At 32.2% G+C, this 15,112-nt stretch overlaps 1 protein-coding gene across 3 annotated transcripts in view; it reads right to left on the bottom strand.

The window, feature by feature from the left end:
• Positions 1 to 894: 894 nt before the first annotated feature.
• LOC126855124 (inositol-pentakisphosphate 2-kinase) overlaps positions 895 to 15,112 on the bottom strand; it is a 102,762-nt gene continuing 88,544 nt past the window's right edge. Inside the window, exons 5-9 of one of the 3 annotated variants that reach the window (XM_050602516.1) lie at positions 5,355 to 5,560; positions 4,841 to 5,245; positions 4,526 to 4,744; positions 4,083 to 4,447; positions 895 to 3,610 (exon numbers count right to left, since the gene is read on the bottom strand). In XM_050602516.1, coding sequence (XP_050458473.1) covers positions 3,379 to 3,610; positions 4,083 to 4,447; positions 4,526 to 4,744; positions 4,841 to 5,245; positions 5,355 to 5,560 — 1,427 coding nt within the window. In that variant the 3' untranslated portion in view covers positions 895 to 3,378. The remainder of the gene's footprint in view (positions 3,611 to 4,082; positions 4,448 to 4,525; positions 4,745 to 4,840; positions 5,246 to 5,354; positions 5,561 to 15,112) is intronic. The other 2 variants (XM_050602518.1, XM_050602517.1) reach the window with 2 other exon arrangements.

Below are 15,112 nucleotides of genomic sequence, written 5' to 3'. Positions count from 1 at the left end.
ACTTGTCAATAATTTATTTCGTTCTCTCTTGCAACTTTTCTTCATCATTATTCGTGCTTTATTACTCATGCAACATAGAACGTTGCAGCAACGTTTACAGCAACATTGCAGCAGCATTGCAACATTGCTACAATGTTGTTGCGACATTCTGTATTGTATGTTATAATACATATGGTTTGTTCTACATTTTATAATTCCTAAAACTTTAAATTATTTTTTTTTAAATGACAATTCTTCCAATTTGTTGAAGAATACTGTATGCTTTCTTGATTACATATCACTCATCCAATTTATTAAAAATTTGCAGAGGGTGATGATTTAGCTTCGTACAGTCCTGGTTCGGTCAACACTGGTGCACGCTCTCCCCACTTTGCAACCACGTCATTCATAACTGTGCAACATGGCCTTGTACCCGGGACAATCGCTCGTACGAAAATTCGATCGAGTTATCGCAATATTGCTGCGTGGATGTCCTTTAATGTGTTCAATTTTATTCGCCAGTCTATTGGGAGATTAATTATAATTAATTATAACTTTCATAATCTTTATCGAATCTTTTACACATAATAATTATTTTACAAACTAGTAATGTGTCATATAATTATATATACATTCATACAATTGTCATGTCTTATGTGAAAACATTTATTAGGATTAATAATACATATTGTAAAACCTGAAAAATACAAAGTTATATTTATAATAATGTATAACAATAATAATAATAAATATTTATTTAAATATATATATATATATATATATATATATATATATATATATATATTTTATATAATAAACATGTTTTTCTATAATAAACATGATATAAATAAAACATTTATTTTTTACTATTTAAACTAATATCACATCAAAATTATATATTATATTTTAGCATATATATGATCATATATTGGATAGTCGGTAGATTTTGAAGGATAAATTCTTTCGATTTTCTTATTTTTTTTTTACATTTGTAAAAAAATTTCTCTAAAATCATATTCACTATTTCTTTTCTAAAGAAATTTTTCAATCATAAAAATTGTTAATGAGACAAAAAGCTACTCATAAATATGCAAAATGTTTTTATCATTATTAAAATGCCGAGTGTTAATTTTGATTCTTGTTTTACTAACAGGATATTCTGTATCTTATTCTATATTATAAAAAAAAAATATGATAATATATTTTATTATTCTCTCACATCATTCTCTTGCATAAACTGCACCGCTTATTTTACAGATTTATTTAAAATTGTAGCATACTGTCCTGACTATACTTATTTTAGATTTTTTAAATTTCGGTCTACCAATCGAGGAGTTAGTCATTCTCTTAACGATATCGAAAACTATACTTTTTTTCATTATTAATGATGTGAGAGATCTCGGTTTTGACTTTTCTAGGATCATGTTTTTTATTTTGTATAATCGGCTAAGACTCTGCGAGACTTTTAACCTACGTTTATCTAATTTTTATTATTTTTTTTTGCGCTAGAAATAGCTCAACGAAAGAGCTGAAACGTCCGCTTTTGGGATTTCACATTTATCGTGTTGGTTTTTATATTAACAATAATATCGTATTCATAATAAAACATGTATGCGTCCTATGTATCGCATTTAGCTCCAATTGCCATTTTCTTATCTTAAAACGATTAAATATTATAATTAGCTGATGTCTCGAATATATAAGCGTTTTAAGTTCAACTATGATGACTAAATTTTGTTCTTGAGACAATTAGCAAATTGCTCGCAGTCCTTTAGATATAAATAAACTACATATATTACCATACTATCTGTTATTACATATCTCTTGTTTCGTATTTTCTTTTCATATAAAAATTATTCGTATAAAAATCTTATACATCTTATATTTATATTTTAACAAAAGATCTATGTTTAAAATAAATAGTATATCCACATCATATCTTTGTAATATACATAAATATTTTTCCATTCGCATAATTTATACATTTTAAAGCTATTGAAAGTGAGTATTTCAGGGCACTTTTTTGATGATAATGCAGCCCGATATAATCCACGTGCGAAATGCCATCCATTAGACAGACAAAGAATTAATAAATTTAGTCACGAATGACGTATTTAAAAAAACACGATTAAAGTCGCGTGTTTACAAAAATTTAAATTCTTTCCTTTCTTTTTCAAACCATGTAATATTCTTTCTTTTAGAGTGATAACAATTAATCATTTAGAATTATATAACAAGTAAAGAAAACCATAACAATTATATATGTTATTATGATAGAGATATGATTTACATTGAAAAAATTGAAAGACATTATATTCAAAGACGTTAGTTTTCCATATTATATACACGCACTCCATCACTTCTTTCATTAAAATGTTTTTCAATTTTTTTATGTATTTCTGCTCGCAATTGTTTTAATAAAAGATTGCGAAACTACACCAAAAAGTTAATACGCACAGCATTGGAAGGATAGGATGGTGGAGTTTCGAGGCTAAAAAAAAATTTAATCTAAGATATACAGATGACATGACACTATTGGCGGCTGAAATGACGAAGCTTCTGAGAAGAATTGCATGACAAATTGTTTGGGATTCCATTTATTTTCAACACATTTCCAATGGTGACTCTATATAATTTTGATGAATATTTGTAAAATGTTTTAAATCTCAAAAAAATAAAAGTTTGATTTGATATATAAATAAAAAAAATTAAATTAAATTAAAATACATTGCAAATCAATATGTGGTAATTTTCATTCAATTAAAAAAAATAATTTGCTCTTTTCAAAGTGTAAAAAAACTAGATAAAAAATAAATTCAAGATAATAATATTGAATATACCATAAATGAGATAATTGTTACTTTATGTTATATTAATTTAATCATCTTGCAGATCTTCATTATTATTTGGTTTAAAAGTTGAGTAAAGTCAATGAAAAATAAAGAAAGAAAGAACAGTAACATGGAACCTTGTGTATTATATTTAGATTGTGAGAGATTAAAAATATTGCAAAATTTTATGTGTATGTAATGTAATTAAAAATTAGAAATGAGGGTCGAATAGTAGAATGTTTTTTTTTTATATTTGAATTCTCTAGCAATATATATCGCATTTTTTACTTTATTATTTATTATATCCATTCCAAAGTAATTTCTAAGGCATTTCTTAGGCTCTATAAAAGAGATAACTATACTAATTTAATAGTGTCATGCGATATATAAACAATCTACTTAATGTTGCAAAGAGAGATTGAAATTCTTATACATATTATTAGAAACAACACACGTTCTAATCGGTAAGCATATCATCAATTAAGTGCACATAATAAATACGTTCTTATATAATATATATGATATATATACATATAGATTCTCTTTACCTTGTAAATTCTTTTTATCTTTATACCATACTATTATTGGTACCATTTCTTTGACGATCATCTATACTCTTGAAAAAAATATTTTCCAATGAAGAAATCACGGAATCAAAGATAGCAACATCTCGTTGTCGATGCTTCTCGATAGAGTGAATACTTTTCGGGTCTAAATCGGAGACTCTGACACTGCTTAAGAAAGACAGTTGCTCCGAAAGCTTGATCGTATTTTCTACGGGCACTTTTGATAAGTTTTCCCTGCGTAAGAGAAAAAACACGATCATTAGAAAACTTAATACATCTTATCTGATTCGCGTGTCATGTTTTTCAAGTAATTTTATACATTTTATAATTATAATTATTATTATATTTTATAATTATTTTATAATTATAATTATATCACTTGATCAAATAATCATAAATAAGAGAAGCAATTGCTCATCATAATATCGCATATTGGGCGATTGTTATACGATTCGAATAATAGGTATAAAGAATAATTAATCAGAAAGCATATTCCCTCTTCACAGAAATTATTGTATTCGAATATATTATTCGAATAATAGATATAAAGAATAATTAATCAGAAAGCATATTCCCTCTTCACAGAAACTATTGTATTAACTCAATTTTGTTATCAGTTTTGCCTTTGTTGGAAAATTTATGCAATTGTCGGGTGCTTTGAACACGAGGTGAAAACACGGGCTATTGTCTCGAACAATGCACTTACGGATGCAATTCGCGGAAAGTCATTAATATCGAGCAATCTCTGGCAATGGCGAATAAAAGATAATTTCGCAACGTCGATAAATGTTGGGCGATAATCTGCATATTTGCCTTTTGCTCGTCATCGTGGTCATTAGGTTTCTGATTATGCAAACTTGTGTTTCCATAAAATAACCGGCACGAATCTAGATTATCATTAATTTCTGTTTGCGACACAAAATCGCCATTTATGTCTATTTTCTTGACATTAGTAGATAAGATACATTCTGAACTGGCATTATGGTTTCCGTTGAAATTGCCATCGTATTCTTTTGCAACGGTGCTCTCAAAAAGCGTTTCGGAGTTTTTTCCTTTTATGTCTTTCGCCTTCTGAAACAGAGAAGTATTTTATAATGTATTCGTGCATTCTGCGATAGAATTTCGCGTTAAAAATATGATATTACATACCGTAGGTTTACCAGGTAAAGGGTCAAAAATTGTGCTGGCGTGAGTCTCACTTTGTAATTTCATTAAGTCGGAGTATATCATATCGTCATTCAACAACGATGCATAGTCGGAGTAAATACCGTAAATGTAATTGGTATTCACATAAGACAATCGCTGCATGTTCCGAATTCGTTCTAGCACCGAGTTTCTCGGCAACTCGTTGCCATCAAAATTACAATTCTGCGAAATAAAAAGTAAAAATTACACAATTAAGGTATTACAGTTGTTATTTCATGATAAATCATGTATTTTCATCAGTACAAAAGAAAAACCTACCTTTCCCGCGAGACGAAGACAGCGTTCGGCTCTCGCGATCGCGTCCGGTTCAACGCAGAACGGAAGTTGATTCGCGGATGGGCAAAAGTTACATGGACCGCGAGCGACGGATGACTCTTCCAGTTGTTCTTGCACAAAAGGCCGCGTGAGGGCGCTGCACACCAAACTGCAAAACTCATCGACGCGCGTCGTCGTCGCATTCCGAAACCATTTATTCAGCACGTCCTCGAGATCATTGGATGACGACTCCTGATTATAGATGACGGTGCCGTCCTTAAAGATTCTCAGATTATTTTGCGGTGACCTCAGAAGCTCCTTCACAGTGGTTTTCATACGCGCTTCCACTCCGGAGAACAGTTCGAACGGGCAGTAATTGCTACGAACGGCGATGTCCCCTTTACGCAGCTAAAAAATTTACATATCTCATTTCAGTATCTCATCGTTTTAACGTCGCAATTTATGCGAGTTTTATTACTTGTAAAAATTCATTCATTCAAAGGATTCAATATTTTACCTTGGCATACTGGTTGAGGCAATACGGACACGCGGGAAATCTCCGCTCCGTTTCTCGCAAGTATCCCTGTTTCGGTTTTATCTCCACGCAGAACGTCGAACGGTCTCGAAACACAGTCTGATCGATTTCCAACCGCAAATCTAGAAACGTGTAATCCGGAAACTTTGTAGAGCATGTGTCTGTAATTACCTTGTGCCGGCGTTTTTCTGCAACAAATAAACGTGATGAGTATTTCGTATTATTATTATTTTTTTTCATATTTCTCCCTACACTTATTTTCAACGTATTTTTTTATTCTACTGCTTTTACAAAAGAGTATGACGGAGAATATATTAAAAATATCTTTCAGAATTTTTCCAAATTTTTCTCGCTCATAAATATGAAAAATCAACACAAGACGTATATAAATACGATCGTAAAACTGGAATATTTGAAAATAAACCTGCTTCATCGGATTATGTCGAAGAATAATACCGAAGACGCGTAGGTGTGAAACATTCTTCGCGTGATACAAAAATAGAAGAAAGTCACGCGAGTGAATATATCAAAAGTAAATATTTAAGAATGTTTTGGTTGCACAATAGTAGCAAAAATCTGTCAGAATAAAAAAAACATTTCTTATGTTTTTAAATAATGTTTTTTAACGTCTTCGTAAAAGAAAATGCAATCAATATTTTTCCTAATTCTTAACAAAAACTTTTGTAAATATCACGACTCGACTGCAAAAAAAAAAAAAATCAGAAAGAGAAAGATAATATTTTTGTTACGTCTTACAATTTTTAATAAATAATTTTTAAACTAGTCAGTGGATCTAAATCAAGTTTTGTATAAATATTTAATAAAAATTTTTTTAACGTTTGTGAAAATTTTTATTTCTTGTCAAATTTATCAATAAATACAATACGCGATTTTCCATAAGAATCAATATTAACTTTAAACTTAAATAATTTCCAAACCGTTAAGAAAATTGTGCTCAGATTTTGCGACAGATACTCGGAACAAATAGTAGAACAGTCTACAAAATTTTCATGCTTTGTCAATGTTTTGACATATGACAAGTATATCCTTAACGAATAATGATAGCCCAATTTATTCGTGGAACGTAATATCATGATACAAAAACAGAAGCTGAAAAGAATTTTTATTACATCGCTCGCAATGAAAGCCGCTGATAAATAATGTGAACAAAAACAAAAACAAAAAAAAAAGAAAAAAAAAAAGAAACAGGAATAGTAAATGTAAAGGAATAAAGTCCGTAAATTATAAAGAGTATAATTTGTGAATGATTAAAACAGCGACTGACAAAGACGTGATATTTTCTCTGATAAGGATATCAAAAGATATCCAAATATCATCACGTATCTTTTCCTAATATATTGCCTTTTCTCGTAACTTTGACAGATGCATTAGTAGACAGTAATCAAAGTAACACAATGAAACGCATTAAGAATGCTCCGTCGCAATATTTCAAGAAGCTGCGAGAAAATTATCGTTCAGCGCCTTACTACCAGAAAAACACTCTCGATATAGGTGTTGAGACTCGAGATAAGACGACAGAACCACGGTATATCCAGCGATACGAGTCTAAACACAGCGCGTAATCTCTCGTCTCGGACGATTGCGCGGCGACGATCATTTATCGGAGCATAAATTAATGAGCGCAAGATTAAACTTTCCCTACGCGCATTTACCTCCGTTCAAGACACAAGTGGCCCTAAGATATCGCCACAGTTAAACGCGTCAAACGAAAGGTTGCCTCGTTATCTCGCTTATCCGTCGTCGGCGAGATATTCCCGGATGGCATCCCAAAATTATACTCCATCAGTCACTATCTCGTATTCACGCAAGAAGGAATGTTAACGGGTGGCTGTATAAATCGCGCAGTTGTATCGTACGAAAAATGTGTCGTCGAGAAAAAAAATTTGTACGCATTTAAGGATATTTTGGCTGTACAAAAAATTGTCAAAATAAAATAAAAATATATTTCTTATGTTTGAAAAATTGAAACATCAAATAAATAAATCCAAATTATTGTATAAAAAAATTTAAGTATCACAAAATAATATGGTTTTTAACGTCTTCGTAAAAGAAAATAGTTGTAATTAATATTTTTCCTAATTTATGACAAAAACTTTTGACAGTAAATACCCCCTAAAGAAAGATAATTTTTTTCTTACTAATTTTAATATATATAATAAATATATATAATAAATAATTTTTCTTTAATAATTTTTAGAAAATAATTTTTAAACGAGTAAGTGAATCTAAATCAAGTTTTGCACAAACATTTATTAGAGTTTTCTTAATATAAGTAATCAAATTTTTATCTCGTTGGCAATGTTTTTTCCTTGTCAAATTTGAAAATGAGTGATTTTCCATAAAAATCAATACGCGATTTTCCGATAAAAATCAAACTTTAAACTTAAATAATTTCCAAATCTCAGCAAAAATATCGAGGCAGCAACAATTTCGTGTTATAGGCGATTTAAAAAAGAAGGGCTTCTTGTAAACTAAACTTTATAGAGAATTAAAACTATATTCTTTAGTTAATTTCAAATAGAGTTTACTTTAATAGAGAAAGAAAATTTGTATTAATTTAAGAGAATTGTGCTTAGGTTTTGCACAGATACTCGGAAAAAATAATAGAACAATCAAGAAAATTTTCATGCTTTTGTCAATATTTTGACATATGACATATCCTTAAACTAGTTTCTTTAATCACGATGATCGCCGATTTGTCGATATCCGTCGATCGCTGATAAAGAAATTAAACATTAGTATAGAGAGAGAAAAATTTTAAAAATTATATTAATGATCTCTTTTTACTCAAAAATCGCGATAAACATTTTTTTTTCATACGTCAAATACACCCGATGGGAAAAATTTCTCTTTACGTGACGAGGTGAAATGAGAGATGTCGAAGGATAATGACATATGATAATTTTGCTAAATGCCGTGCGCACTGTGTTTCAATTTCGTGCATCAAATTGTTGATCGATCATGCGTGTTTTCTTTTTCTCTTCAACAAAGAGAAAGCTGTACGTACCCGACTGATAAGAGTAACCGTAACCTTTTTTTCAAAGCTATTTCCTGCTCCAAGTCAAGTAATTTTATACGTTTTACATTTATTAATATTAATATTAATAATATTAATATTATTACTATATTATTAATTTTTATGTTAATTAAAATATATTAATATATATAATAATAATATTAATATTAATATTAATAAAAATTGCCAACGATTTAAAGAAGCTTTAAATAGAAAACCTTTGCCTCTAGCTGGTCTCGCCAAATGCACACACATCTTGAGTATTAAATTACGTCTATTATGTAAATTATGTCTTTTTAAGATGCAATTTACGCGCGTTAAAGAGATCAATTACTCCGACCAACCATTTTCGTTTAACCTTATGCTATGTCCGTTCCAGGCTACGTCAGTATTGTTGACTGTATCGAGAGGAGATCGATTATATCATAATCTCTATCAATGTTCCACGCGGAAAATGTGATGGACATTCGAAATATTCTCACGATCAGATATAACATTTCCGCGTCATTAATTCTCGTTATCTGATGTTTGTCATTAAAATCGTCGAAGGCGAACTACTCGACAATATTTATAAATGAAATAATTCTGAGAGGAATTACAATAGCATTCAATTATATCAGTTTTCATGGAGATCTCGATATTCGTGGCAATTTTATTTTACATCATCTCGCGTCCAACTTGTTTTAAATATGAACGAAAGTGTGTTGATCGGACGTTACATCTTTTTTAGTCCTGAATTATTATTATAGGACTGCACCAGGACGAGCGGCAAGTGCATTGCGGGCGATACCAACGGCGGCTATGCAGAGCCGTGTAGGTTTACACAGTCTCTGTTTACACATTCCTCGTTTCAGGCTTTGAAAATAAACATCCGATATACGGGCCGTTCAATCGCGAAAATATCCTGCCACTGACGTGGGTCGATCTCTAGGAAAATAGGTGATGTCGAGGACTGCCCTCGGAGAGGTGTGGGCGATAAAAAAATACAAACAAAAGGAAAGAATCCCGCGAGGTTGCGACAACTGCAACTCGTTGCATTAACAAGCGGCTATGCAACAGAGACTGTGTAAGGTTTACACACTCGTTAAAATTGCAAGAATATAAGATAATTGCATTATATTTCAAAGCATTCGTATATTAATCGCTTTTTGTCGCGAGAAAATATAGCTTGCAGGGTACTTTATATGGAGTGTCTCATGAAGATCGTAACAATGCTTAAATTCTTGAGATTATTTTAAGATGATTTTTCCTCAACAAAAATATTCGAGACATCAATGATTTGCGTGCTATAAGCGATTTGAAAAGAAGACTTTTTGCAAACTAAATTTTATAGAGATTAAAAACTATATTTTTTAGTTAATTTTAGATAGAATTTAATTTAATAGAGAGAGAAAATTTTAATTAATTAATTTATTTTTCTATATTTTTTATTCATTTATTTAAACGGGAAAGAGGACTTTTAGTACAAAAAAAGGAAAAAAAGTGTAATTACAATTTCATCATTAACAAAAACTCAGAATAAGATGCTGAGAAAATAAATGAGGAAAAGAAAAAAAAACAGACATAATAAATTATAAAAAAAAAATAAAATAAAATAAAATAAAATAAGATAAGATAAAGCAGAATAAAAAAAAATCTAACGAAGGCAAAAAAAATAATGATGGCTTAAAAGAGCTAAGAAATAATTTAAGGCTTAACTTTTACAAAGATATATACTCGAAAAAAATTGAAAACATGCAAAAAAAATGATGATCTCTCTCGATATTTTTGCTGAGGAAAAATCATCTTTTCTCGAGAATCAATTTCTCCAAAATCGAAAAATTGTGACACGCCGTTTTGTTCGTCGCAAATTTTCCGAGCGTTAAAGACAGGGAGGGGGGAGTTGAGGGTAGGAGGAAGGGAGAGGGGGGTCCGATCGAGACTTTAATTAGATATTAACGAAAGCGGAATGCGCGGGAAGCGATGCACGGCGGCGATGCACGCGTGATCGATTCGATTTTGCATTAGATCAATCTGGCGTGTTATTAGGGGAAACGACGACGCACCGCGCCGATCAGCTTCGCCGACGATCAAATTGACGGCGAAATTGCCCGCTATCGGCGGCGAATTTTTCTCCTCTCCACGTCCTTCGGTAATATAAACGCACACTCACACACACACACATGCGCTACACATGTACGATGCGACGGGAAATCGATACGCTCCACATATCGCGCGAGTGCGCAATATCATCGCCGTGATAACGGCGCGCGATTTTCCAGCCTGTATGTGACGCGGCTTTTAAATAAAAATATATCGACAGTCGCGCGAGAGTTTCACAATGCGTATACATAAAGGCCAACGATAACCCCCCCCCCCTCCTCCTCCTATCCCCTCGAATAGTAACCCGAAGGCTTTTGCGTTGTACACGTTGGATATGATTTCTATTAAACTTTCGACAGATTTGTCAGGAGAGTATAACGGTGATACGATTAATTGTTTTTCGATCCGCGTATCAATCGAGAAGCCAATATTACATTTATTGTCGAAGTATTCACGCGAGGTGAGATTCGAAATTACGGGGGAGAATATCAAATCGAAGGAGGAAAATTAAAGATGTTTTGGCTGTACAATAGTAGCAGAAAACTGTCAAAATTAAAAACAAAAAAAAAAAAAAAAGACATTTCGTAGGTTTATACTGCTTGAAAAATCAAATAAATAAATCTGGATTATAAAAAGAATTAAAGTATCACAAGATAATAATAAATTAAGCTTCCTTCTTTTCCCCTTTTCTCTCTCTCTCTCTCTCTCTCTCTCTCTCTCTCTCTCTCTCTCTCTTTTTATATTCTTCTTCTTGTTTAATTGTAAATGGAGAGTCCTCTTTTTCCTTTCCTTTCTTCCTTTCGCTCTCTTTTAAAATTAAACGATATATACAATATTAATAATATTTAATAATATTTATTAATATTTAACAACATATTTAATAATACTGAACAATATTGTTATCTAATATTATATTCCTTCCCCTTCTTTTTTCCTTCTATCGATTTTTGACGTCTTCTTAAAATAAAATAGTTGTAATAAATATTTTTCTTAATTTATAACAAAACTTTTGGTCGTGAATAATTCCTGAAATCTACTGAAACAAGAAATGAAGAAAAATGAGTGATTTGCAGAAAGAGAGAAGGAAACAGATAATATTTTTCTATAATTTTCAGTAAATAACTTTTAAACGAATAGGTGGATCTAAATTAAGTTTTGCATAAATATTTATTATAGTTTTCTTAATATGTGTGAAAATTTTTATTTCATTGGTGACATTTTTTCCTCGTCAAATTTATCAATAAATGCTACTATACGCGATTTTCCAAAACCAATAGTAACTTTAATCATGAATAAATAAATAAATTTAATCTTGAATAATTTCCAAACCGTTAAGAGAACTTTTGTGCAGATATTCAGAAGAAATAGTAGAAGGGTCTACGAAATTTTCATGCCTCTGTCAATGTTTCGACATATGACACATGCATCCTTAAAGGCGAGTAAAAAGATTGCTATTTTTTTTTTCTCCTAAAGCATCCTTTGACTTTTAAAGACACCTTTCCCCTTGTAGAAATTACTCGTTACGCGCGAGCAGCTAAGATAATTAGCCGCGTTTCCTTTTAATGATATTCCTGGAAATAGTCGGGACACATCGAATGAGGATCTCGCCGCTTCTCGCGAAATATGTTTTCTAGCCCGGCGCTAGAATGTGCGTAATGTCGTTTTACCCTCGCCTTCTCGTTTTGCAATCGCCGGCCAAGAGAGTGGAGGGCGGAGAGATGTCTTCTATTTCCAATCGCCGGCGGAGAAAGTGCCAACGCGTCGGAATATCGATAAGCCCCGCGAAAAGAAAAGCGGAAGAGACCCCAACGGCCGACCACTTGTTGCATCTGCAGCCGCGAGAGACCAGGCTGGGATGGAAAAAAAAAAAAAAAAAGAAGACTCGGTAAATTGGATAAGTTTACGCGCGAGTGCGACGAGACGCGAAGCGAAGAGAAATTGCACGCGTATTTCGCGAATTTTTGATTGGAAAACTCGCGGCGAGCTTGCGTATAATAAACCTAATAAATGCGATCTAATAAATATAAAACAGTACAGCCTGATAAATGTAAAAGCTGTTAATTAATTTAGACGCGAGAATGAAAGGCCGCGCGAAATTGGGTCTACCATGACATGTCGTATGTCAAAACAGAAGCATGAAAATTTCGTCGACTATTTTACTATTTCCTCCGAGTATCTGCAAAACCTGTAAACACAATTCGCTTAATGGTTTAGTAATTATTTAAGTTTAAGATTTGTATTAATTCCTATGCAAAATCGCGTATTGTAGCACTTGTCAAATTTGACATGACGGGAAAAAAGCAAGAGAAAAACTGTCAAATTTGACAAGAAGAAAACATTGCAAAATAAAAATGTTCACACAAATTTAAAAAACTCTAATAAATATTTGTACAAAACTTGATTTAGATCCACTCGTTGGAAAGTAATCTAGTCTATTAAATAATAAAGTCTATTAAAAATTGTAGAAAAATATTACCTCTCCCTTTCTCTCTTTCTGCAAATTATCTTGCATCTTTTTTTGTTTCTTACAGTTGATTTCACGAAAGTATTCACGATCAAAAATTTTTCACATAAATTAGAAAAAAATATTAATTACAACTATTTTATTTTAAGATAATATTTTAAGACAACGTTAAAAATTATATTGTTTTCTGATACTTTAATTCTTTTTATCCAGATTTATTTTTCAAACAGAATAACCGTAAAAAAAATATGTTTGTTTTTTTTTTTTTTTAAATTCGACAACTCTTTGCTACTATTGTACAGCCAAAACATATTCTTTAATGAATATAAGACGGGATTAATTTACAAACGTGTACGTTATACGATCGTGGAATCGCGATGGGACATATGCCGATTAGCATCTCTTCCCAGCCACCCCTGCACGCAGCCGTGCGTACATCCTGCGTGCGCTTACCACCCACTCGAGGGTTCTTCCACGGTGTGCTCCCTATTTCACCAAGTCTGTCGAACAGATTTCCGGTGGAAAATACACTCGGGCATTCCCTCGTACGCTAAGTCGACGCTAGCTTTAGGCGCTTAAGCGTAAACAATGTATAGTCCACGCCCACGCATGTGGACGCATGCAAACGAGTCTATTATCCATCGCGCGAAACGATTAATTCGCGAACATTGAGGCACAGATGCACGCAAACTGTCTCCTCGCACGAATGATTCGAGCGCACAATAATGATTTAAAAAAAAAAAATAAAATAATATTAAATTAATCGAGGTAAAGTGCGATAATTACACATATCATTAGCATATATAAATTTCTTTTCTATTTTATTTATAATATAGAGCCATTTCCATTCCTACCCAATTTCCTTATCTTTGTTATAATTGCTATAATGTTACATTAAAGTTTCGTAAAGGTAAATTAATTGTCAATATTTTAAAATAATCTCAATCCCTATCACAAAAAAATCTCATAAAAGTAAAAAAATATGCCAAGTACATAAAAGAATATCCCAATTTGAAATAAAATACATAAAAAATATCCCAACTTGAAATAAAATACATCAAAAATATCCCAACTTGAAATAAAATACATTAAAAAAAATAAAAAATAAAAACTAAATATAAAATCAACAATTAACTCAATAAAAAAGAGGAACTAACGCAAATTGTCTCCTTGCACGAATGATTCAAGCACGCAATAATGATTAAAAAAAAAAAAAAATTAATAATAATAAATAAATAAGAGAGCCAAAGCGCAATAATTATACATTCGTATATAAATTTCTTTACTATATTTTATTTATAATATAAAGCTATTCCTATCCCTTTCCAGTTTCCTTATCTTTGTTATAATGTTACTTTATCAAAGTCTATAAAATTTCGTAAAGACAGATTAATCGTCAATATTTTAAAATAATCCCAATAAAAGAGAAACCGACTTCGCGCCGACTCACAATCGATAGATCCGATAAGGAGAGGATGATCGCCCGAGGCGATCTCGCACCGAGAGAGAGAGAGAGAGAAGAAGGAAGTGGTTGCACGGAGAACGCGAAATTGTCGGCGCGTTGCATACAATGGGCGCGGATCTCCTTCTCGCCGATAGCGTATGATAAACGTCGTTGCATTATTCAAAAATAAATCCGCGCGCGCGCGCGCGCGTAATAAATGTTCTCGAACAAAGCGCATCCTTCCGAGGGGCGAGGATAAGCGAGAAATCTCCGCGAGATAGAGTCGGGTTTCTCTCGTCCAGCGAAATATGTATGCTGGGCGTTTCTATTCTATAACACGCCTTCAAATTAATTGACTCTATTGTTTATCGAAGCTCGTTACGAGCCTGCGATTTTTCCGAAGGATCGTCGTATCGTAGAAAGAACCTTAGATGAGACGCTTGTTTACCGCGACTTGTCAAAGACGTACGAGAAATTCTACCGATTGGTCGTAGATACAAGACGATCAATTTTTCGCCGGTTTTATTGTTAGCTAAGCGGGTGTACGAGAAGCAAAATAAGATTGGAATGTACACTCGAGGGGATTAGGAGACACTCGTTATCACGCGACTTAATCTACCGTGATAACGCGACGGTGAGGAAAGTATCTATGCCGGCATGAGTATCTATTAGCTCGCAGATTTCTTCTGTTAATTGCTATAATAATCATATTT

This window comes from Cataglyphis hispanica, chromosome 15 (genome assembly GCF_021464435.1).
Source record: "Cataglyphis hispanica isolate Lineage 1 chromosome 15, ULB_Chis1_1.0, whole genome shotgun sequence".
Classification (NCBI taxonomy): Eukaryota; Metazoa; Arthropoda; class Insecta; order Hymenoptera; family Formicidae; genus Cataglyphis; species Cataglyphis hispanica.
This window is presented reverse-complemented; position numbering and strand designations above follow the sequence as displayed.